This window comes from Anastrepha ludens, chromosome 3 (genome assembly GCF_028408465.1).
Source record: "Anastrepha ludens isolate Willacy chromosome 3, idAnaLude1.1, whole genome shotgun sequence".
Lineage (NCBI taxonomy): Eukaryota > Metazoa > Arthropoda > Insecta > Diptera > Tephritidae > Anastrepha > Anastrepha ludens.
In genome coordinates this window covers 54,755,633-54,781,432 of record NC_071499.1, presented here as the reverse complement: position 1 = coordinate 54,781,432, position 25,800 = coordinate 54,755,633, and the positions used below count along the sequence as shown (strand labels likewise).

Here is a 25,800-nt window from a genome sequence, read left to right as displayed (position 1 = left end):
AAAACTCGTTCTCTTATGATCAAGAGCGGAATAATCCGCATTAAATTATTTTTTGTTAAAGTTTGAGAAAAATAAATAATTTTGATAGTCCTGTAAGATTATTTTTCATTAGACCAAACAGTAGAAGTCTTGCCGACGCAAGGTATTTTGCGTACATTGCGCATTTCGAGGGTTGATGCAAAAAGGTCAAATCTGAGTACATCTCTTAGACATATTGCACTCTGCAAGTAATTTTTTTAAATTACTTTACAACGGGTTTTTTTTAGTAAGGATGTAACCACTTTTTTTCGTTCAACTAAAATAAATTAAAATTTTCAATCTTCAAATAAAACAACAGAAGAAATCTTCTAAGACTAATTTGGAAATTCAGCACAGTTAAATTTGCCCTGAAAGACGAGCTGAGTCTTCCATTTTTTTCGCGTATCATATAACTGTTTTTCGTACGATTGCCGTTACGTTTATTGATGTAGCAATTCGAGCACTGACCTTTAGCAGTGAAACACTAAGCCTCGCAGTGTCTTGGTTTCTTTACCAAATGAGTCTAAATATGTTGGGCCCACAGCAACAAATGTTACGAGTATACCGGATCAGCCGTAATTTATGTGCAGCCAAGCGAAGTCACTCCGTAGCATTCGCATACCGAAAAACAAATTTATGGAGAAACTACAACAACAATAATTGCAATTCGACTTCTCATCATTGCACCTTTAAGGTGCACTATCTACTCTCTTAGTAATCTTTTAGACTGAAATTTGCAAATTCTACTAAATAACAGGTAATGCGCCTCGTCTTCATACATGCATACATATATTCTCTGGTCAGATTTTGCTTTAGGACCAAACTAAATTTAAATTTTCAATTTTTTAGAGTTAAACCGCGTTGATATTATATTTATTCAAAATTGTAAAAATTAAGTTTGAATATGGGAGATTTGATTTCCGTATTTAAGAAACCCAAGGATACATATCACTCATTTAGTTCGTGTCATAAGAAAAAAAATGTAAATTAAAAAATTTATTTTTTGTGCAGTAAAAGTAAAAAACAATTTTTTTTTGTGTAGTAAAAGTAAAAAAAAAATTTTTTTATATAGTAAAAGTAAAAAATTTTTCCAAAAAGTTTTTAAAAGGATAAAAAATTGTTTACTACACAAAACAAAAATTTTTTTTTTTTTTTACTTTTACTACACAAAAAAAATGTTTTACTTTTACTAGTACTCACTTACTACTTTAGTAAAAAGAAAAAAAAAAATTTTTACTACACCAAAACAATTTTTTTTTTCTTATTTTAGTACTCAAAAGACGTAGACTTATTACAAGATGTCTACTATAGAGAAACGTAAAGGTCTAGCTCCATCTGGTGCCACTAAGAACCAGTAGGTCTATGAGACGACTTTCAGCCAGCCAGCCAGCCAGGTCAACCTAACCTAAGTATGCAGAAATTACCGAAAGCTCTTCTTTTAAGCCCTGTACAAAATTCTAGGCGATATCTATCGACAGTATTTCATTACGCGCAAATGCGTTTTTACTTCCCATAGGCCGGCATAGCAAATTGAAAACTAAGGCATAAATGAGCGATGCGAGTATTCGATTATCCAGGGAAATGTGGGTATGTATTTAAATTAGGAAGTGGGCAAAGCCAGTAATAATTCGGAAAATTCTCGAATTGGAACTCAGAAAGCTATAACTGTTAAATTTCAATTAAAATCCACATTTAATGTACATTAGTGTGTATGTTAAAATATATGCACATACATAACATCCATTCAATGAAACTTCATAAATGTACATACACATTATATTTGTTGTTTAGCAGGTGGTTGTTCTTGTTGTTGTTTGTTGTGGTTGTGGGGACACTAGTCATCTACATACATATGTCTTTAGTTGTTATTTATAAGTATTTGAATTTGTTTGTTAGCTTTCTTTGTGGTTGAATTGTTTTTGTTTGTTTTTTATTTACTCATTTGGTTTTGGCAACAATCTTGTTTTCTCTCTCGCAAAATATTGTTAAGTTTTGTTTTGTTTTAACGGTACCTTTGAATTTTCAGATACTCTACATATTTATTTCCTAGTGTGTGCACCTATTTTTATTTTCTCTTCGTGTAGTTCATTTACGTTTCGTTTTGGTTCGCATTGCTGATAATAAAGAAAATTACATTTTGCTCTTTTATTGCATTTACAAGTAAGTAATAATTAGTTTAGTAAGTTTTAATCAGTTCTATTGATGTGGCTCTGGCTCATGTTATGTATATAAATGTATAGTTCATATTGCTAGGCTAATTTTAGGTGTTTAGTCACTTACTTTACCACTGTTTGTTTCTTTTGTTTAATTTATGTATGTTCGCTTTTGAGTCACTACACTCGCATGTACCTCTATATAATTTATGCACGTATGATTACATTATATGTATATCAAGTGAAGTAGTCGTTAGAAATATACATACAATGAAATGTAAATTACAAAATGCTTAGTGTTAGACACCCTGCCACACAGCACTGATGTGTTTAGTACATACATACATTTATCAGATTCAGAATTGCATTCGTACGTCGGTTTGCAAACAGAACAATGAAATAAAGAAATAAAAATATGCAATCACATAGCCACTCGCTAGTTCTAAACGGATATTCAAATATTATTTTTAAAATTTTAAAAATATTTTTTTTTTTTTTCAAAATTTAAAATGTTTAATTTTCATAAATTAAAAGCGATTTCCAATTGTTAATTGTTTGTATTTACTCTACTTAGTTTAAACTTAAAAGTTATATGTATTAGAAACTAAAAAAATATACAAGCAAATTACATATTTGAGTAAAATAAACATCGCAACATTACAATTGCGCATTCTTGCGGAGTTTAACGAGTTTCGAAAGTGTTGTAACTACAAAGTAGTTGTGGTCAAGGTTTTGATGTCAAACTAAAAGTATATAAGTAACTACTTGTAATTATCGTCATATGCGTTATATAGATTATGTTTGTGGCTGAAGCTGTGGCGATGTATGTGCGCATGCTGCATATTTTCGACGTTGTCTTATGCCTTTTCTAGACGCGCAAAATTTCGCATGCTTTCTTATAGCAAATCGCTATCCAATCGGGTTGTGTCGCACCCCATTGTATTTGATTCACTTCACCCTCGGCGGCTGTGTACGCCAAAATTGGATCCTCTATTGCCCGCGGCATTTGTTGAATATCCCAGATCAGTGCTTGGTGATCATCACCGGCAGTGCATATGTGACAGGAACTATACAACAACAAAAAAAAATTATATAATTAAGAAATTCTCTTTCACTATAACAAAGAAATAATTTTTTAATTTACCTGTGCGGCGCCCACGCAATGCCGTTGACGCACGCTCTGTGATTGCTCAGTCTTGCAACAGGTGTACAAGGAACACGAACATCTAAAATTATAACTTCACACGAATCCATCGCTACTGTAGCTAAGTAATTTGGATCTTGTTTATTCCAGGCTAAACGTAACAAAGCCGTATGCGTGGGATCCTTTTTAATAAAATAATAGAAATGTATTAAAGAACTTTATATACAAATTACAGCAAAAAAGATTATCAACAATTTCAATATACCTCATATATGATAGTCGAATGCTCTAAATGTCTCAGATCGAACATACGAACTGAGCCATCGGCGCCAACTGATGCGAACATATCGCGTCCACCGCCGGCACGTGAGAATGCTATATCGTAAACCTCTTTATCGTGCGCTATTAATTGCGTTTTTACATGTCCGGATACAAAGACTCGTCCATGGGGTTGACCTGTTTCCAGGCCCCAGATGGTGCACGTCGTGTCAATAGAGGAGGTACCAACGAGATTCGGATCTACTTCGTTCCAGTCAAAAGATGTCAATGGAGCGCAGAAATCACTATTTTTATTATTATTAAGAATACATTCCAGCCGTGTATCGGGCTCACCGGCGCGCCAAACACGTAAGTAGTCACCTGTAATTTTAGTTAAATTAGTAACATTCAAATATGAGTATTAATAGCGATATTAATTCTATATACCGCTGGTTGCTAATAAGTCTGGATAGATTCCTTTAGAATCTGGTATCCACATTATTTTGGTAGTCGGGTATGGATGGTCGAAAGTGCTAAATGAAGTGTTAAAAAAAATTAGTTGACAATGAAAAGATTTATTTTACTTTATAAAATTACCTCTTTGCACTGAATTCGCTGGTGTCCTCATCGAGACTAATGATTTGGACTTTGTTGTTGTATTCCTCAATGAAACTACCTAGTGCAAGGCGAAATCGTTTGTCAGGGCGTACACTCCAGTTCATTGAGTACAGCGGCCATGGCGCCAGATACTTGTAGATTTCTTTTCGCTTGCTGGCGGTTGATGACATAACTGCAAAAGAAAAAATTATTGGTATTATTGTTATTTATTAGAGCAATATGAAATATTACACAAATTAATAGGAAATTGTATGTAATGAAATACGATTTTTTTGTTAAATGAGTTAAATGAGCACAACGAAAATTTTTGGAGTTATTGCAAACTAATAATGAATATAATTACAGATTCAGCGAAGAACAAGATAAACAAGTCAAATTGAGAGGATCTACTCTAGAGAGCTTGGAATGGAGGGCTCGTAGACACAAGCAGGCAGAGAGTCCGAAATCATCCGGCCACAGGATATAAAGCCATTGTCAATAAACAATTTTACTAGTTTTTTTTAGATTTCTTGAGGCACCGTTGGAAGACTACAAGCTCAATATAAAAAATCCGCGTAGGTCTGGGAGTCTGTAAAAACTTCAAAACCGAACTGCACAAACCCATAACCGGCTTTTCGGGTTATCAAACCAGAGATGTTAAGTGAAAGATGCGCTAGATCCTCTTTTCATTGGACCAAACACACACAGGGGACGATGTAAAGAACTTGTTGCATCTCTGAAAGCACCTAATAAACAAACTAAAAAAAAAAATTGTAGGTTTATTGAAAAAGAAGAAAAAACAAAACAAAAACAGTCAGAACCCCAGACAGAATTCATCTACAAAAGCTCGAAATATTGTCAAACAATCCATCTGGCTTTTATCACTCAACCGCAGATAAATCGATGGGCTTTTTTCTTGTGTGCGACGCCATCGCATTAGACAGCTTGACTTATTAAGCCCACAGCGAAAATATACTCGTACATGCTTTATACTGTCACAACCATCTTAACGATCTTATAATGCCCTGGAAAATTTCTGGGTGGTTCTTTTCCATCATAGGTATCGAACCCCGAATGAAGATATATCACGCAGTAATTCCTTGTGGCCTAAGCAAATTACTACATTTAAAATTATACGACACCTTGAATAGTTTCAAAATATACTACTTGCTTTTATACGCGAGTTTAATTTTACCAATGTTTTATCGCCTATGATTTAGTTACTTGAAATGATTTTAAAATTTATTTTTAACAAAGATGTTCGCGTGCTTGATGTGAGTTCCTCTAAAAAAGACATTTGCATGTAGAAATTTCAGCGGTCAATGGCATTGAGTCCGACCATAAATAAACAAATAAAAAAGGAAAATAAGTGAATTGAAATGGCAAAAATGTAGAATGCAACATTTACCTAAACCTACGAATGTATATATATACAAAATTACGGAAGCTTGGTAAATAAGGAAGTACCTATGTTCGTATGTACGTCTGTAGACTTACCTTAGCTTGTGTTTATGTACTCGTATATATGTGAAACGTATTAATTGTGAAAAATCGAAGGGATTCCTTAAAATCAGCACGAATCTTAACTAAACAAATCTCGAAAACGAAAATGCAAAATCAACAAAATCACTCTGCTAAAAAATGACCGATGCACACTAAAAACCCGGTCTCCGGCAATATTTTCACACCATTTTAGCTTTATTCCTTAATTTGGCTGCCGTCTGACCTGACGCCCGTACGCTTTGTATTCACGTTATGAATTAGAAAAATTTGTTCTCGTGGTTGTAAGCACGATTATGTGGTATATTTATTGAAAATATACAGTATTTTACACTTTTACGGTTTGTTTCGCTTTTTAAACTGACTCAATTCTTTAAAAAATTGATTTAACTCCGAAGTAGCAAAATTATTCCGTCTTTACAGACGACAAAAAAGTGTATATAACAACGCGCTATTCTGACACTTTCTTTACATATGTATAACTTCAGCGAGTGAAAAAGAGACTTGCCACTACGTTTAAAATTCAACCAAAATTCGTAGTTGCTGTGTTGAAAAAGTGCCACCGAACTTGATATGTCTTTATGATTGGTGTGTAGAAAGTTGGTTGTTAGGTTTTGAATATAACTTTTTTAACTTGGTTTATCGCCCGCAGAAGAACCCTATTAAATAAGTATTGCAAAAAACTGTGTACAAAAATTATATTTTGATCGACACGGGTAGGAAAAATGTTTAAAAATTAATGAATAAAAATAGTGAAAACATACATTTTGAAATGTGAATCTATAAATGATTGTATTTCAGTTGAACGCACTTCAACGATACGTGGCCAGTTAAGTCATTAGTCAGTGCAACGGTGTGGCCAACATCAAATCAGTAATCAGCTCTCAGCGATAGATGAACCAGCTGATTTACTGCCGAAATAAGAAATATGACAGCGGTTTGTTTACAGTTGAGGTCAGAAAAAATGTAGATTGTGTTAATGATATACGAAAAAATCAGTATACTCACTGCTCATATTAGTTTATTGCTATCTGAATTATTTATAACAAGATGCTGAACTCAATCTTTTTATGTGAGAGCGCGCCCAGGAACTTACTTGAGTACTTGACAACACTGACAATGCCTGAACAGCTGATAGACGAAAAGGCGAGCTGCCAGAAGCAAGTCTCCAAAAATAATTAAATATTAATAATTAATATTTAATTTGCTTTTCATAGCTTTATATCAAATAAAATATAACTTATATTTCAGAATATAAGAAATATATATAACAAAATATATATTATCAAATATTCTTCGTAATTACTCATATTGTTACCAGACCAGTTGAAATGAAAATTAGTTTCATGAACACAATTCAACACTTGTTGGCATCAATCATAATTGTGAACGGCTTTTAGAAAGAAGAAGAAAATATTAATTTAGAAATTTTCTGTTTAAGAGATTAAATTTATTAAAAAAAGGATTTAAATGTTATTAATAACCCAACTTAAAGTGGAAAATAATAAATTCAATACGAGTCCGTTAAACTAACCGCGAAGTAATAAATCATTGTGCAACTGTTTAGTACCAAGCAATTAATTTCCTCGCCCGGAAATGGTTTAAATATACTGTTTCCGCCATTTTCCTGTTGTTCAATACGGCTAGTGGCAATATTAAACCAAGCTTACTAACGTATATACACAGGTAAAAAACGAACTACTAAAATTGGGGAAATACTTACGATACCAAAGACGATTGGGTCTAGACTACAGGAACAAACCGATAATTTCACATATTTGCTGCAAGATGCCTACGAAGTACGTGCTGATGGAAATGGAATTATGAATTCTGGCCAGATACAATAGAAGATACAAAAACAAAACTTTGACGCGTTGAGTAATAATTGACTTCTTCTTAAGTTACGTTAAGTTAAGTCTACACTAACTGAGTTTTTTCCCACAAAATAGTCTGGTTGACATAGTAACATTTAGAGCGATAAGTAATTTTTTGTAATACATACAAAGGATGGCGTAACTAGAGCTGGTCCAATCGCGATTATATTGTTAGACTCTACGCATCAGGAAGTTTACAGCTATTTCAAAATGATAGCACAAAAGCTATCATTGCAGAAGTTAAATTTTTTAAAATTACAATTGAGTCGGGAATATAAGAATAGCTGTTATGAAGGTGTATTTATCTCTGAAGGTAATTTTTAATACTTTAAACAAACAAAATATTGTGGTTAATTAAAAAATAAAAGCACGTTATATTATTTAAATGTCCCAATTATATGCCCGCAGGGTCTAGTCTTACTTTTTAGAAAATGGAAACTCCCTTCTACCACCCTAACCACTGCCCATACTTTTCCTTTTTTAAAGCGTGTTTTTGATGTTGGAAAATTTTCCCCCGTGGATTCAAATAAAATCACATGATAAATTAACTATTTGAATATTAATTCAACAAATTATATTTTTATTAATTAGCATACATAAAATTTTGGTTAAGATTTACCTTGCAAAAATTATTTTAGTACAGTCTAATCTTGGTAATTCGGACACTTGATAATTCGGACAGCGCGGTAGTCCGGACACCAAAACGTTTTCTATTGAAGTCTCTGTAATCCGGACACCACTTATTCATGTACCTCTAAAATTCGGACACTTCTTTATTTTCCAGTGAATATGCTGAAATAAAAAGGAATTCCGTTATTTTTTATTTTATTTTATAAAGGGGACTCCCCTGCTAACTACTTTGCGTGAATAGTGCGTTTAAATGCTCGTCAGCCTCCTAGTTCATATTCATAAGCATATTTGCGTAACGTGTAGTTCAGTAGCTAATTTCAAACATTAACTCCATAATTTCTTTAACTGTGGGCTGTATAAATTTAACTATGGCACCAGCAGCTAAGAAAAAACTTACGTTTTTAACGATAGACCAGAAAAAAGAAGTTCTTAAGAAACTAAGTGAAGGACAGTCAATTCGACAGCTAGCTGCGTAATACAATGTAGGTAAATCTATTGTACAATTTCGGACATAAAATCAAGTGGATTAAAGATTGATAGGTAAAAAACGAAAACATTTTGTAAGAAGAGTTTACACTCCTTTGATTATATTTTGCAGTTACATTGCTAGAACATAATGTGGCCTTGGAAAGCGTAAAACTATGCGGCCTGCGGAGTTTGAAAAGATGGAAGACCACTTGTATAAATGGTTTGTAAACGCAAGACGAAACAATGCACGGATTTCCTCGGAAATCATCAAAGAAAGGCCAAACAATTCTGTTTCCAAATTTACGGACAAAGTGTGGAATTTGTGGCTAGTAATGGTTGGTTTAGTAATTTTCGCTCCCGATATGGAATTAAATTCTTAAAAATATCTGGCGAAAAACTTTCCAATGATTCTACTGCTGTGCAACCCTTTATTGAAAAATTGCGAAAGAAAATTGCAGAAATGGGCATTACGTATGATCAGGTTTATAATGCAGATGAGACTGCTTTGTTTTGGAGAAAACTTCCAGAAAAAACCCTTGCATTGCATAATGAAAAATCCGCACCCGGGCGCAAAATTGGAAAAGAAAGAGTAACATTTCTAGTTTGCTGTAATGCCACCGGAGAACGTAAACTTCCATTGTTCATGATAGGGAAAGCCAAAAACCCCAGAGCGTTTAAAAAAGTAAACCTTCCGCTTGGGTACTCCTATACCAAAAATGCTTGGATGACAGAGTAAATCTTTAAAAATTGGTTTGAAAACTCATTCGTTAAAGAAGTAAAGCGTTACTTAAAGGAAAAGAATTTACCAACCAAAGCCATTTTACTGCTAGACAATGCAACTTGCCATCCCCAATCACTGTCGGATGTCGATAAGGACATATATGTTATGTTTTTGCCACCAAACTGCACGGCTCTTATACAGCCAATGGACCAAAATGCTATCCGAATTTTAAAGACAAACTATCGGAAGAGTTTTTTGTCTCTACTTTTGTCCAGCCCAACGAGCAATCTCCCGGAATCTTTAAAAAACTTTACATTAAAAGATGTGGCTTTTTTATCGTCTAATGCTTGGAAAAATGTGGATGAACGCGTGCTCAGAAAATGTTTTAACAAAATTCTTTATGACGAAGAATGGGACTCAGATGATGATTTGTCTCTTGCGATGCTACGGCCCAGCAGCTCAACTAAAATAATTGATCTTCTTGTTGAAATATCCCCTGATGTATATAATGATAACGAGATTACTGAGTGGTTGAATGACGACACTGATTTCGATATCAACGAGATTGAGGAAGAAGATAACGAGAACAGCAGTCTTGACGAAAATGAAAGTCAAGATCCTAAAATTTCGCACTCTCAAGCTATTGTCGCATTTGATAGTTGTATTAAATATGCAGAGGAACAGGAATTTTCATCCGGAGACATTTTAAAACTTGTGAGTCTCAGAAATATTGCCTTCAGAAAGAGAAATGAAACAAAATTGCGGCAAACGAATATATTGAATTATTTTACGGCCGAATAAAAACTAATATATGCACATATAACTCATTGAATATTAATCAATTTAAGATTAAATAAAAGTTTTTTTCATTTAATTACTGATCTACTGATTTCTATTAAATTTTTTACCCACTCGATAATCCGGAAAATTCGATATTTCGGACAACCTCTGGTATTTAATTGTCCGAATTATCGAGATTATACTGTATATTGGCGCATACTTTTATAACACATTAATACATACATATGTATATACGACTGATATTAAGCCTTTACTTTACACCTCTGCTAGTTTCGCTATAATTTTCTTATAAATCTCAATCCCACGCAAATAAGTATCTGCTTTTATGAACTCATCGTGATCGTGTAGCAACACTGGGGTATTGTTCATCGGCGAGAAACCCAAAGCCGGTATGCCAACTTCTCTTATATAACGACTGTCGGTGCCACCAGCAAAAATTTGCTTAGAAATCTTTAAATTCCTTGAAAAAAGAATGAACTTTTTTTAAACAGACAAGATTTAAATTCGTCTTCAACTTACAACTCGTCGGTAGCACTTTTAAATGCAACCCAAAATGGATTCTTTTTATCTGTAGGAGTGGGAGCAACACGAGGACGTTTTTGTTCATATTCAAGTTCAATACCTCCTCCAACATCTTTGCACCACCGATGAAGCTGTGTTAAGAGGATAGATATAAACAGATGAGAAATAGAAATATCATAGTTTCTCCATACAAAGCAATGAGCATTTAAAAAAAAATATTCTGTTTTTTTATATACACGGTTATATATACATATTATGTACACTTATATAATTAGCCAAACTTCTTTTAAATTTGTGGTGCGCTTCTTGATGTTGTTTCACAAAGGGAGGGACCTACAATTTCATGCTGTTTCCGAGTGGCAGATAATTTTTTGTTATTATTTTGTTTATTTTCTGTTATTTCATGACAGAAATACGGTCGGCGGCTTTCCATTGCCTGCCTAGGAGCGGTCGCTATTAGAAAGAAGCTTTTCTATTATTCATTGATTCATGTCGTCAATGGGTTTCGCGCCCGGGCCTTGCGAATGACGAATATTAGTTCCAATATTAACACCAAACATTCTGATGCTTGAGACTTATAAAGTATTGAACTCATTTGGGTGATTTTTTCAATATATATATATATATATATATATATAATTGGCGCGTACACCCTTTGAAGTCGACTCCGAACGGCAGATATTTTATGAGGAGCTTTTTCATGGCAGAAATACACTCGGAGGTTTGCCATTGCCTGCCGAGGGGCGACCGCTATTAGAAAAATGTTTTTTTTTCTTCATTTTGGTGTTTCACCGAGATTCGAACCGACGTTCTCTCTGTGAATTCCGAATGGTAGTCACGCACCAACCCATTCGGCTACGGCGGCCGGTATTTTTTCAAAATACCTACATAAAAATACCTATAGAAACACAATAGTACTTTGCAATTACATGTCTCTATACGTTTTACCTGATTTTCAAACTCTTTTTGATCTACATCGATCGCCAGACGTACATCGAAGCAAACCATTAACGACGGCGGTACGACATTACTTTGAACACCACCGCCTAGGCGTGTTAAATTTATTGTGGTCACATCGCCGATGGTGAATTCGGGATTATTTTCCAATTTTTGTAATTCTTGCTCACGCATTCCCATCATTTTGTTAACTATATAGTGAAGTTTCTCGCCAGCTGTATTTTTCAAGAGAAGTGAACCATGTCCAGCTGTGCCTGAAATCTGAAAATATATACCTAAAACGATATTTTTTTTATTTTGCATACAATTAATCCACTTTAAGTTGATAATGCCAACAATAAATGTTGATTACTTACGCCACACACTACGCTCGGCAAAGAACACGGGGAACTCTTCACTGGGCGACGCCAGGCCCTCATCCAATGAAAATCCTACATTCAAAGATTTGAATTCTGCAGTATGCACAAATGGACGCATACCAAAACGTCCACCCATTTCCTCATCTATGTAAATGGGATTGAAATTGAAATTCAAATGTATTGACATTATAATTATACTTATATGTATTAAATTGTTCGTGTTTATCTTTTGAATCAAAAATCAAATTTTAATGGGAACAATAAATGCTTGGTAAATAAAGTTCTGTTCTACGCGAGCATAGGCATTTCTGTAATAACTACAAATGTTATTACTCGAAATCATAAACATATGTACATTTATAAACAAAGTTCTAAATATTTTACAAAATTTCCCAACATTTCATTAACACTTTCATTTTTTTAACCAGAAGTTTTAGAATTATTCTGAGTATGCAGTTTTATAGCTCACTAAACTTGAATACAACAAAGTGCAAATTTTAGGTGACCATATACATTGATTCTTGATTTTTTGTTTTGATGATGCCATATAAATATGAGTTCGACCATATACATACTTTGAATGATAAAAAGACGTAAGACCTCTGCGAAAAAAAATTTAACACCACGGCATTTTGTAGTCATTTCAAACTTACACTCTATTATACTAAAAAAAACTCTAACATTGTGATTAAAAGTTGAAAACTTTTGAAGTTCTCAACATTGTAGTTAAAAGTTGAAAACTGTTATAAAATGTCTAAAAATTTTATGAAAGGTTTGAAACTTTGCGTTATATGGTTTACAGTAGTGATGGGCAAACTAAGCACATTTGCACTGTGCAGCAGCGTGTGCTTCTGCGTGCTTAAAAGTGCTAGGTGAAGGGGGATAACAAAGCACAGGGAAGAAACGGAAAAATTGAGCGAGTTGTGTCTGTGTTTGTATCCTGAATGAGAGAGCAATTATTCATGAATTCTTCCCAGGGATGCCAACTTTTAACTTCATATCAACAAATTTCTAAAAAAATAGGTTTTTTTGGTAGATTTTTCTTCAATAACTAAATTTAATATATACTAAACTTTCTATTATAATAATGCATTAAGATAATGAACAACAATAAACAAGCAATTAAACATTTCAAAAGTTCGCGTAATACTGTTTTTTAATTGCTAGATGTAAAGAAGATTAAGACCTCTGAAAATATTTAATTTGAGATTAAATTAAAATCTTACATATTGGAAAGCAATGACAGTTAAATCTTCAATAATATTGATCACTGCATATACTGACGAATCTGTAAATTATTCACACTTATCTTATGATTACTTAAATAGTTTTTGAGATCGGATATATTTTTGTAAATTGATTTTTTTGAATTGAACTAAGAAATCCGGAAAATCAAATTTTTTAGCAAATTACTTTATAAAACTGCAAACTCTCTTCAGCTACCGAAGTTTGTCAAATGTTTCAGAATTTTTAGCTACTATATGATACCATTTCTTCTTTTATTTTTCATAAAAAGTGGACGTGATTGACAACTAATTTCGCCCATCTAAATCCAATACACTCTAAAATGCACAACTGCGTATAAAAATAAACAACCAAGAGTATATACATATGTATATAAATCATAAATAATAAAATCAACAATGCCCAAAATTGATTCCCACATTTAACAACTGCGGCAACTCTTACTCATAAGTTTTGACATTTCATAAATAAAATCCGTTTTTTCGTAATTTCTGCACTTTTTGACGATATTTTTTAAGACCCTAAGTTACGTATTATTTTCGCATAAAAAACCACTAATATTAAGTGTATTTGTATGGTGTGGATGCAGTGAAAGCGCTGAAAATTCTATTTAAAAATTTGAAACGGCGAACGGCAAAACAAAGTGCACAGTGTTCGACTGCCGACAAAAACATAATTTTATTTCTAATGTGTAATATATTACTCTGTTTTAACTTTTAATTTAGATAAATAAAGTTAAATAAAATATGCAATATAAAACATTTGGTTCAGCATGACCTCAAATAAAAGAACAATGTTAAATTTGAGTCCGAAGTGGAGTGTAACTTTTTTATGCAAATATGTAGACGGAGAATCATAATGCGTTGTATGTGAAAAACGTGAGGTGTGTAAGGTTTTTAACATAAAGAGACATTATGAGCTGCACAGGAGTGAATATGATGAATATGTAGGAGAAGAAAGGAAAAGTATATACAAATCTTTAAGTCTAAATGAAGAGCCCGATTCGATGTGCCAAATTACAGAAAGTCGAAAAAATTCAAATTATTAAATTTTTTCTTTAATTTCTTAGAAAAGCGAAGATTACGTTGTAGATGCATAGCGTGCAACTTATGAAATCGCGTTAAACCTTGTTCGTGAGATTCGTGCATTTTCGGATGGCGAATTGGTGAAGTCTTGTATATTAAAAGCAGTAGGAATTTTGTCCCCTTATCTCGTAGAACTCTAAGCAGACGAGTAGATGAAATGGCGGAAATTACAGAATCGCAGTTAAAAGAGCGTATAAAATCATTCACAGCGATTTCATTGGCAATTGACAAAAGTACAGATATATCCGACATAGCCCAATTAGCGATTTTTATCCGAGGAGTTGATGCCCACCTAAATATAGGCGAAGAACTTTTGGACATTATTCCAATGAAAGGGACGACTAAAGGTGAAGCTTTATTTCAATGTGTTAATGAACATGGTATTGAACGCATGGGTGTATCATGGCGAAAAGTGGTTTGCGTTGTCATCGATGGTGCGAAATCCATGAGCGCATTCAAACAAATTTCTCTAATCATTTTTGTGTACTTTGTCTACTGTGCGCATTGTCATATGCGTGTGATTTAAATTTGAGAGCAACTAAGTACTCACCAAGAATACCCACTCTGCTATGATAATTTCCTCAATGTTTTTTGAAAAAATCCTCTATTTTTTTAATGGAAACATGTATAAATTGTCCTTTTTAACAAAATAAAATGTATAACATGCATTGTTTAAATAAAACATGGCTGGTTGAGATTACTGTTCGCTGTTCTGACCAGCATTCTTTAAAAAAATGCACTAACATAAAAACATACGATATACATACATACTTATATGTAAACGAAGACAATTTTTTCATTCAGAAAAATATACACCGATTTGTCAGTACAAATTTTTCTCCACATAGTTTGAAACCATGATTCAATGATAAAAGGTTTGCTCAGTAAGCAGCTTTCTCGTTCTCTCTTGACAAATCGGCTCCCTTAGCAAGACATTGGGTTGCTAGCTCTAGAAATTTTGAAAGAAAGTGGAGGAAAAGTAAAATTTGTAGAAAAAGCATTTCATTTTCAAAATGGTCTGCTTACGAGCAGCCACTCGCTCAAGAGTTTTTATCGGTATGTTCAGGACTATGGTAGTATGACATGGAATACATACCGCTTAAGTTAGTGCATGATAGACTATTTGACATAATCCAAGATCGATGAGTGGAGAATTTACAAAGCTTTATTTCTTGTGATATGTTGATTTAGAAGGAATTCATGTTTTGCTAGCATTTCCCAAAGAATTACGACAGGGAGAATAATTGGATAGTCCCGACGCGACCGATAGCATTGCATACTTCATTATAAAAAGTTAGGATTGACGAAGCTTGTTTCCAAAGAGACCACCTTACCATGAATGAATGAAGTGTCCAGAGGAGGCTTAGCAGAGCACAGTACCAGAATGAAAAAGCTACTTATAAAAAACCATCTGCCAGAACCGTCTTAAAACTGTAGGTCCTTGCATTTGTGGAACAGCATCAAGACACGCGCTTCAAATAGGAGAAGGATTTCGGCCAAACACCTAACATAATTGTGCGTGCCAATTACTTATTTATTTTTAACAAAATAGTTTCATATTGGCGAAGCTTCGCAACTTCGCGATCGCTTTTAAATTTAATAATAAATTCACAAAATAAAATCTTGGATTAAGTGAAATAATTTCTTGTTTTAATATTTGACGCAATTTCCGCTTATAACTTCTGTTTGTACCGTTATTTACATTCAAATATTAATTAAAATTAATTTTTTAAAGCGTTCGCAATTTGTTTCCATTTAAGCAAGAAAATACTTTTTTGCTACCATTTTTACCAAAAAGGATTTAATTTGTTCCACTTTATTCCCATTTTTAAATACAACCTTTTGTAAGGGAGTGTCAAAAATTGAATGTCACTAGTGAGCAAACCTTTAATTATTGAATCATGGTTTGAAACTATGAAACTTTGACATGCGAATGTTCAAACTTCTTGATTATAAAATCGCCTATGCTTCTTGATTACAAAAATTATAAAAGTAAATAAAATAGAAATTTGCAAAGATGATGTTAATATTCAAAGAAGCGTTTCCAATAAAAAAAACGAAAAGCATTTTATTATTTAATATGAACGATCTAGCAAATCCCAACACTTCAAAATCCCCTAACATGGAATGAAGTCCCCTTATCTGGTAACTTTGCTATTGGCAAAGCTTCACTCTATTTTTTACAAACACATATGCGTTGCTCAGAACTGATTAATATACGTACACGCCTATTGCTTACCCTCCTGATGTAAGTTTGTCGCCCCCTCATCTAGCACTTTGCTAGCACGCTCTGCTGCGAGCGTGCCACTCTGCTGCCCGTCCCTAGTTTACAGTATGAACTAGATTTTTATAAAAAAATAGTGGTGTATTCAGCCGCCGTAGTCGAATGTGTGGGTGCGTGACTATCATTGGAAATTCAGAGAGAACGTAGATTCGTATCTCGGCGAAACACCAAAATTAAGAAAAAGCTTTTTCAAATAGCGGTCGCCCCTCGGCAGGCAATGGCTAACCTCCGAGTGTATTTCTGCCATGAATAAGCTCCTCATAGAAAACATCTGCCGTTCGGATTCGGCTTGAAACTGTAGGTCCCTCCATTTGTGGAGCAACATCAAGACGCACGCCACAAATAGGAGGAGAAACTCAGCTAAACACCCAAAAAGAGTGTACGCGCCAATTATATATATATAAATATATTTTTAATTTTGCAACGAGGTGTATATAAGGAAGGTTTCGTAGGGGTACGAATTAATAGTGGTGAAGTGAGTGGAGTTATTGACATTGTCAATCTACAGTCACAGCTTTACTTTGAGAAACAGCGACTCGCACGTCGCGAAATCTGACCAAAAATGGTGGTTGTAGACTACCACAAAGTTGATGCACTCGGTCGGAAATGTCTTGTCGATCAACACGAAAGAAGCATGGACAGCAAGGAGTCGAAGGTAGACAATTTAGAAACCCTTCGAAGGCGTATTTCATGTAAGGAAACACAACAACACAAAACACAACAATTGTTACAACAATTACGTAAGATTTTTACGGCAAAACAAAAAATGCGGTCGGTATGGCTATACTGATTTATTTGCAGAAACGACAGGCACTGTATTCAAAAGTAAATACCTCATGGCAGCATCAGTTCCGCTATTTAGTAGCCACACACTGTATGGGAATTTCTTTAGAATACATCGGTTTTTATTCAAATTAGCGTGTACATGGTCAGACAGACAGACAGATTTAGTCGTAAACTTCTCTCGCCATTTACATCGTCTTAGCATACATACACATATAAAGTACGGTCACCTATATAAGTACAGTGATTAGTATTTAATAAATCCAAAAATAATAATTTACCGGTTAAATATGGCAGATTGACAATCAACTGTCCATAGTGGACCAAAATTTAAAAGGCTACAAAATTGCATACTCGAAAATTTTCTGAAATTTTAATTAAAAGTTTGTAATTTTGATGAATATTTGTTGAACTTCTTTTTAATTTCACAAAGTGTGAAGCTTGAATTGATAGGGTTTTTGTAGTGGATTGGACCGTATTTTTATAAAGAAATTATTAAAATTAAAAAATTAAAAATTTTTGTGGAAAATAATGGTTATTAAAGCAACCGCATTTGATCTAGTAACACACGAGTTTCTGATAATTCAAGGGAAGACTGTACTTTGCTCGAAAATAAACATGTATCAAAATATTTTTCCATCTAACGGTATTTCGCAGCAGTAAAACATCAGCAGTTGTAATTTATTGGTTCACTTGGCCTACATTATTTGCGCATTAAAGTTGTGAAAGGTATCGGTTTTTTAAGTATTCATTGTGTTTGGTCGGAAACATCTTAATTCCAATAAAATGGGAAAGCAGAAAGATTTAACAGATTGCGAAAAATACAAATTGTTATCTTGACGTTAGAGGGACTTTCAAATAGCCAAATTGCTCAAATTTACAAGGGACCACAAATCTTGGAGTTCTGTTACAAATAACGATTCCGGTGAATGGAAAAAAGTAATTTAGTGACGAAAATAAGTTCAATCTAGATGGATACAATTACTATTTCACTATCACAGCTACGAAGGTGAAGATATAGTGTGGGAGGCAATAGTACGCGCGTTCTATTTGAAAATTGATACTTTAGCATAGCCATCGTATTCCCTAGATCTGAACATTGTTGAAAATCTACGGGGATGGGGTTTATGAGAATGGGTAACAATTTGAAGACAAAAATGCTTTAATTCGAATGATTAAATCGGCCTGGTCTGAAATTTCATTAAACTATCTGGATAATTTGTGTAAATCCATTCCTTTACGTATTTACGAAATAATTTATAAACAAGTTGGCTGCACAAACTATTAAGCTTTAAATAATAAATGTAAAACAAAATTTCCTATATTTGTTATTATATTTTCTTATTTGGTTAGTGCCTCTATTTAAGTGGACCAATAAATCAAACAGTGTATTACAGCTGCTGAAGCTTTACTGCTGCGAAATACAGTTAGATGGAATAATACAAGACGAAGTCCAAAATAAATAGTATTTTCTCTTAATGAGTTAGTGCGTTGGAATTTACACCCCTAGCTGACTTCCAGTGAAAGTTTGGTGACATTCGGTTTAATGGAAGCGAAGTTATTGCGTCTCAAGTGTCAGTATGTTTAAGTCATCGGTACAGAAATGATATTCGAACAAAGAGCTAGTATCAAATTTTGTTTTTAAATCGGTAAAACGTTTACCGAAACATTTGAATTGATGAAATGAATGAAGTTTATGGCGATGATTGTCTATCCCGTGCCAGAGTTCATGAGTGGTTTACACGTTTCAGAGATGGTTTTGAGAACATAAATGACAATGAACATACCTCATGGAAATAAGTAGATGTGCACAAATTTTTTTTTCTGTATCTCTACTAAAATTAACGGTACATTTATTTTTTATTTATTTTTGGTGTACACAATTGAGCCTACTGCAAGAATATTACTGTAAAATTCTTCTTCGTCACCATTCGCGGTACCGTTATCATAGTTTTGTGTGTCATCATAGCACACTTCATAGGAAATAAGTATATGTGCAATATGACATTAGTGGGTATTTGGCAGCGATCGCGATCACATTAAAATATTTTGGCAATTCTTTTTAATTTTTTTTTAATTATTAATCACGTAAGTAATTAATTAAAAGCGTGAGCAATTAGAAATTGTCATATTGTTGTTGAATTGAACTGTAGAATGCCACGTGGGACCCATTTGACCGCTGAAGAGCGTGGTTTGATCCTGGGAATGAGAGAAAGTGGCAAAACAATTGCAGAAATTTCTTCCCGCGTAGATCGTCACATCAACACCATAGCAAACTTTTGCAAAAATGCATCCAGTTATGGTAAAAGCAAGCGCAGCGGCCGACCAACGTCTCTTAAAGAACGCTCCAAAAGGGGGATTTGGCGTCTTGCTGCCCAAAAAGAGATGTCCTGCAGCGAAATTTGCAGCCATCTGAACCTCAACGTTTCCAGGAGACGAGTCAACCAAATAATTTGCGAAAATAAGAATCTGTCATATGCTTTGCGAGAGCCTGTACCAAAGCTACTACCACGTCACCTTAAGGCCGGCTTGGCATTCGCGGAAAAATACAAATTTTGGACTCACGAGTTCCGAAATGTGGTTTTTTCCGACGAGAAAAAATTTAATTTAGACGGTCCAGATGGCTGCCACAAGTATTGGCAAGATAAAAGACTGCCCCGACAAACCCGTCACAAACGCAACTTCGGTGGAGGGTCGTTAATGGTATGGGCTGCCTTTGGATATGCCGGAAAGTCCCGAATATGCTTTATTCCGACAAGAACCAACGCGGAAATGTACATACAGCTTCTTGACCAAGAGCTCATTGATTATTCGGAAACATTTTATCCTGACAAGTGGACTTTTCAGCAGGACAATGCTCCAATACATACTGCAAACTTGTCCAAAATGTTTTTTTCATCACGAAATATTGATGTTTTAGAGTGGCCAGCATTAAGTCCTGACCTTAATCCAATAGAGGACCTTTGGGGCATACTTTCTGCCAAGGTTTACAAAAATGGACGTCAGTTTGAGTCCATTGTGCACCTCAAGGATGCTGTGATCGCTGAGTGGGCAAAAATTAGCAAATCCACGCTAGAAAAATTGGCCGACTCAATGCCCACTCGCTTAAACAAAGTTATTTCAGCCAAAGGCAACCATATTAATTATTAAATTAAAAAAAATTAGTTCAAATCATTGAACTTCGGCAAGAAATGCGACAAAATTGTGAAATGCACATATAATTATTTCCTATTAAACTTTTTCATTTTATTTTTTATTTTTGTAAGTTAAAAAAAAAAATGAAGTTTTTGTTATTGTTTTTTAATTGCTTTGATTAGATTTATAAGTAAAAAATAAGTCAATAAATTTTATTTCATTTGAAATATATTTTTTTCACATAAATTGTCATGTACATATACTTATTTCCATGAGGTACATAGTATGGGCCGCCTAAAATCAGTAATCAGCGAAAACTTCATCGAAAATGTTCGTAAATTTATTAAAAATGAACCGAAATTATCGTTGAAATTCATGCAATCGGAAATGAATATCTTCAAAACATCGATTTATCGCATTTTAACTGATCATTTGGGCTTACGAAAGGTCGGTGAACGTTTCATTCCGCACAAATTAATTGAGGGCCAAAAATTGCTCAGAATTCAACATTCGAAAGACCTCTTTAAAGAGGCGAGAAAAGACTAGAACTTCCTTGACAAGATTGTAAGTGGTGATGAAACGTGAACCTGAAACTAAGCGTCAAAGGGCCGAATGGAAGGCCCCACACAAGCCACGTTTGGAGAAGTTAAAAATCAAGTCCATACTCATTTGTTTCTCCGATTCCAAAGGAAATGCCCCAAGGAATTCCTGTCAACGGGCTAAACCGTCAATGCAATTTTCTATCTTGGCGTTTTGAAGCGTTTGTTGCATGGCATTCGTCGGAATCGCCCTGAATACCGCCAAGGGGCAAGCTGGCGCTTATTACATGATAATGAACCATCTCATCGATCCACTCTTGTGTCTGATTTTTTTACTAGAAATCACATTTTAACCATTTTTAGCTTAATATGGCTCCCTGTGACTTCTACCTACTCGGAAAATTGCATTTGGCCCTGAAATGAAAACATTTTGTGTTCGTAGAGGCCATCCAATAGGCTTGTACAGACATCTTGAAGGGCATTCCTGCCAATGACCTGAAACACTCTTTCGAAAAGCTTTTAGATCACGCAAAACAGTATATCGAGGACTGAGGAGATTATTTTGAATAAATAAACTCGAAGTTATCAGAACAAAGGGGCTTTGTTTCTATTTTAGCTCAGTATTGTTTATTTTGGACTTCACCTTGTATTTTGATGCATGTTTACTTCCGAGCAAAGTACAGTCTTCACTTGAATTATGAGAAAACCTTGTCTTACTAGATCAAATACGGTTGCTTTAATAATCATTTTATTCCATAAAAACTATGCCTCTAATCAAGTGAATGGAACTGTATGTGCATATATCCATAACTACCAAAAACCTGTTATGTGAACAAAGTCATATTGAGTATCTGCGCATAGGTATGTGAACGTAATAGTGGAAAACACTTTTTAATATTTCCATAACGATTTTTGTTGAAAACGTTTTCCCATATCAAATATCATACGTTTGAGGCTGAATAATTGAATAAGGGCGGATCATACGTGATGTAGTATAGGAACACACGGCGAGGAAATTATTGTAAATATTTAATCATTTCTTTTATACAAGGAGCGATATATCACCTTATGCTGTGCTATTTCATCCGTATAATTTTAGAGCAATAAGATTAATTCCAGTTCCATTTTAATTTTGAAGCCGTTGGAATTTAGGCGCAATATGTATGCACTTATATATGAAAGAGAAACATTTACATAGCTCTTCAAACTAATCACAACTTAAATGCCATCAACATTCACATAAACTAAATTTTTCTTCATTTTGCCAGCTTTGGTCATACTTAGTAGAAACTTCTCTAAAATCTAACTCGGATGCCTATATTTGGAGCAAAAGTAGACTTTGATAAGTAAAATTTTTCTACACACATAAGCTACTGATTATTTCAAAACTGCGTGCCAACTGAATTGAGAATAATATCTTCAGTGTCTCATCCATATTTTCCATTATTCCTTTCCTTTTCATTGGCGATGCATATAAATATAGTATACGACTCAATGAATATGAGTGGCTATTACGATGTTATTATTTGTATTTGTATGTATGTATGCATATATATTTGATATATGTATGTATGTATATTAAAGCATTCCACTTGAACGTTTCTAATCATACCTGCGATAAACGATATATGAATTGTTCGTTTAAATTTTGCTCCACTCTTCTTGAGTGCGCGAATCGCGCCCAGGTATTGCATTCCAACACATTTCATGTCTTGTGCGCCGCGTGCAAATATCCGTCCTTCTTCATCGATGTCAGCGGCGAATGGTGGATGGGACCAATTCTCTGGAAATACCGGCACCACATCCATATGCGAGTGCAAAAATATGGCAGGTAACGAAGGCTCTTTGCCTTGCCATGTTAAGATCACAGCTGGATTACGATCATTGGCTGGATAATGTACTTGTATGGGAAGATCGAGCAATTTCGCTTGTAGTTTTAAAAATTCCACACAAGGTTCTGCAAATGCGATAAAACATAATAATAGTTCGGTGAATTGCAAAAAAATTGTATTATAGTTTATCCTAAAGTTACCATAATCGGGATCTGGGTGTACACTAGGGATTCGGAGATATTCCCGAAAATACTGTATTTCCTCATTGGTCTCCCACCTGCTTTTCGTAGCCATTATTCTTGTGTGATAAAGCAGCGATCAACGCTGGCAGTTTACGATACACTAAACAGTAATGTTTTCAGCGACGTTTCAACGCTTGAACACTTTAACTCATAATTTAAATAAATTTTGTGTTTGCCTCATACCCAACAGTCAATGGGATTACTTAGACAGTTAGTTACCTCATCCTCGTTTAGGTATTCAGTGAATAGTTGGTAGCTAATTAAGTCGCGCGTTCATCAAGTGCTAAGAGTTGATGCCAAAGGAAATATTTAGAGTCAATAGTGGACTACTTCCTGAAATTGTGAAATATTCGCAAAAAGTACCTTAGAGAAAATGTTGGGTGTATCCTCCAGAAATAATAGTATTGAAATATATTTATTCAACAATAGCTGATCTGTCCTCATTCTTCACTCATTCGGCAAAGTTATTTATTTATTTAATGATTTTTTGGAAAACCAGTGCTTCCAGTTAAACTGATTCAAAAGATCGTAAACCAACAATTACAGTCATACAAAAGTCAATTAAAGGGTTTTCCAATAGCAGGTGATATTTTGAATAGCCCTTTTTCACTTCAAGTTGCCATTTTTTGATATTTGACAAGTACAAACTACGCCATTATTAAAAATGGAACGATACACGCGTAAACAACGCATTGATTATTAAAATTTATTATTAAAATTTACTATAAAAATGGTGAAAATTTTGCAGAGACGGTTCGCAAAACTCGACCATTTTTGGGTCATCGTGAAGCACCTTGCCGGACTGCAATATAGAAATTGGTGAAAAAATTCGAGCTGTTGGGACAAGTTAGTGATGTGCGCGTCGCTCAAGAACAGCCGAAAATATTGCTGTTGTAGCCGAAAGTTTTGAAGGAAACCCAGGTTTGTCCATTCCTCGTCGTTCTTTGGAATTAGGAATTCTACAAGCGTCATTACACCGTGTTTTGCATAAAGATTTGGGTCTTAAGGCTTATAAAGTCCAGTTAACACAAGAAAAATGTTGTGTCTTTGCTGATTGGGTCGTGATGAGGCCCATTTCCACCTCGGTGGCTTCGTCAACAAGCAAAATTGTCGGATTTGGGGCTCAGAAAATCCAAGAGTTATTGTTGAAAAGCCTCTATCCCCAACTTGTGACTGTTTGGTGCAGTTTATGGTCCGGCGGAGTCATTGGACCTTACTTTTTCGAAAATGAAGCTGGAGCAACAGTTACGGTGAATGGATTGCGCTATCGAGAGATGATTAACGATTTTTTTATGGCCGGAATCGGATGGTATTGATCTGGACAACGTTTATTTTCAACAAGACGGCGCTACGTGCCACACAAGCAACGAAACTATTGATCTTTTATCAAAATAACACCTCTTATTGGAAAACCCTTTATAATAAAATTCCATGTTAAATGAAAATCGTGTCGACGGACTTAGGAATAAGGCATGAAACGAGACATCAGCAGTGAAGATTTCTTTATTCGATTTAGGTTTGGTAAATGATGTATAATTTCGAGCAATTAAGAATCGATGATAGTAGATACCAAAGTGTATTCAAACAAGTGTGCTAACTATTGAGAGCTCAAGAATTCGGCATTCTTTTTCTTGATTCTCACGATAACATCTTACACGTTTTTGGCCCAGTTTAACAAAGCGCCAGACGTTTCTTTCCTCATCTTATCTTTCCAATGCAGAGGAGGCCTTCCTCTTCCTCTGCTACCATCAGCTGGTACCGCATTGAATACTTTGCCTCCATTCGGACGACATGGCCCAGCTAACGAAGCAGCTGGATCTCTATTCGCTGCGCTATGTCTATATCGAGAGCATACAGCTCATTGCCCCATGGCCTACGATACTCGTCGTCACCAACTTGCAAAGGATCAAAAATCTTCCGCAGAATCTTTCCCTCAAACACTCCAAGGGACGCTTCATCGGATATTGTCATCGTCCAAGCTTCTCCGCCGTACGTTAGAACGGGCATGATGAGAGCATTGTAGAGTTTTCGGCATTCTTATTTTGTCAAACCATTTGAAATTCCAGATATAAATATTTTTAAATGAAAATCAAACATTTAAAACGAGCCGCCTAAAGCTGCGTCCGGTAGAACAGAAAAGGAAGATGAAAGTACAGAATAGGAAGCAATAGAGTTTGATGTAAACAATTTAATAGGAAATAATAACAACCGTATCTTTAAAAGCAAGTCAACTTTTCAATATCGACCTGTTTTCCATCATTCCCATGGCAGCCGGTTCTACGCACCGGAATGACTCCGGCCTTTCCCGATCAAAGGCTGCGGCTCCATTAAACATGCCCTGTATAGTGCGCTGAACTGCACCCCCTCGCCTATCGTCACTGAAGCATCTACGCACAATAAGGCTGCTCCCAATAGTTCTTCTTAGGGCTGGTATTGAGCCTAACCCTAGACAGGAAGCTTATTTCAGCTGCATTTGAACTCAACTTCGGACAAATTTAATTAATACAATGGGTAATACCACCTTAAGATCTGTTAAGGACTTAAGAGCCACAGAGAGTAGACCACACAGTTTGTGTTGCTCTTGCCGTCAGGCATACCCAGTCTCCACGGCTTCTACGTCGCACAATGCGGCGGCGTTTCCATCAACCACCAT

The 25,800-nt window shown here is 34.8% G+C and overlaps 2 protein-coding genes across 2 annotated transcripts; both read right to left on the bottom strand.

Annotated features, from left to right (window-relative positions):
* Positions 1-1,926: 1,926 nt before the first annotated feature.
* On the bottom strand, positions 1,927-6,126 carry LOC128857982 (DDB1- and CUL4-associated factor 7). The gene is made up of 6 exons (XM_054093856.1): positions 5,668-6,126; positions 4,171-4,363; positions 4,021-4,106; positions 3,581-3,954; positions 3,316-3,497; positions 1,927-3,238 (listed from the first exon to the last, which is right to left on the bottom strand). The coding sequence occupies exons 2-6, from the start codon at positions 4,359-4,361 to the stop codon at positions 3,040-3,042; spliced, it is 1,032 nt and encodes a 343-aa protein (XP_053949831.1). The 5' UTR covers positions 4,362-4,363; positions 5,668-6,126; the 3' UTR covers positions 1,927-3,039.
* Positions 6,127-8,088: 1,962 nt separating this feature from the next.
* Positions 8,089-23,262, bottom strand: LOC128857979 (aminoacylase-1A-like). The gene is made up of 6 exons (XM_054093855.1): positions 23,106-23,262; positions 22,686-23,030; positions 12,000-12,146; positions 11,635-11,918; positions 10,684-10,817; positions 8,089-10,624 (listed from the first exon to the last, which is right to left on the bottom strand). Exons 1-6 carry the CDS (start codon positions 23,197-23,199, stop codon positions 10,420-10,422), a joined length of 1,209 nt encoding a protein of 402 aa, XP_053949830.1. The 5' UTR covers positions 23,200-23,262; the 3' UTR covers positions 8,089-10,419.
* Positions 23,263-25,800: the final 2,538 nt, after the last annotated feature.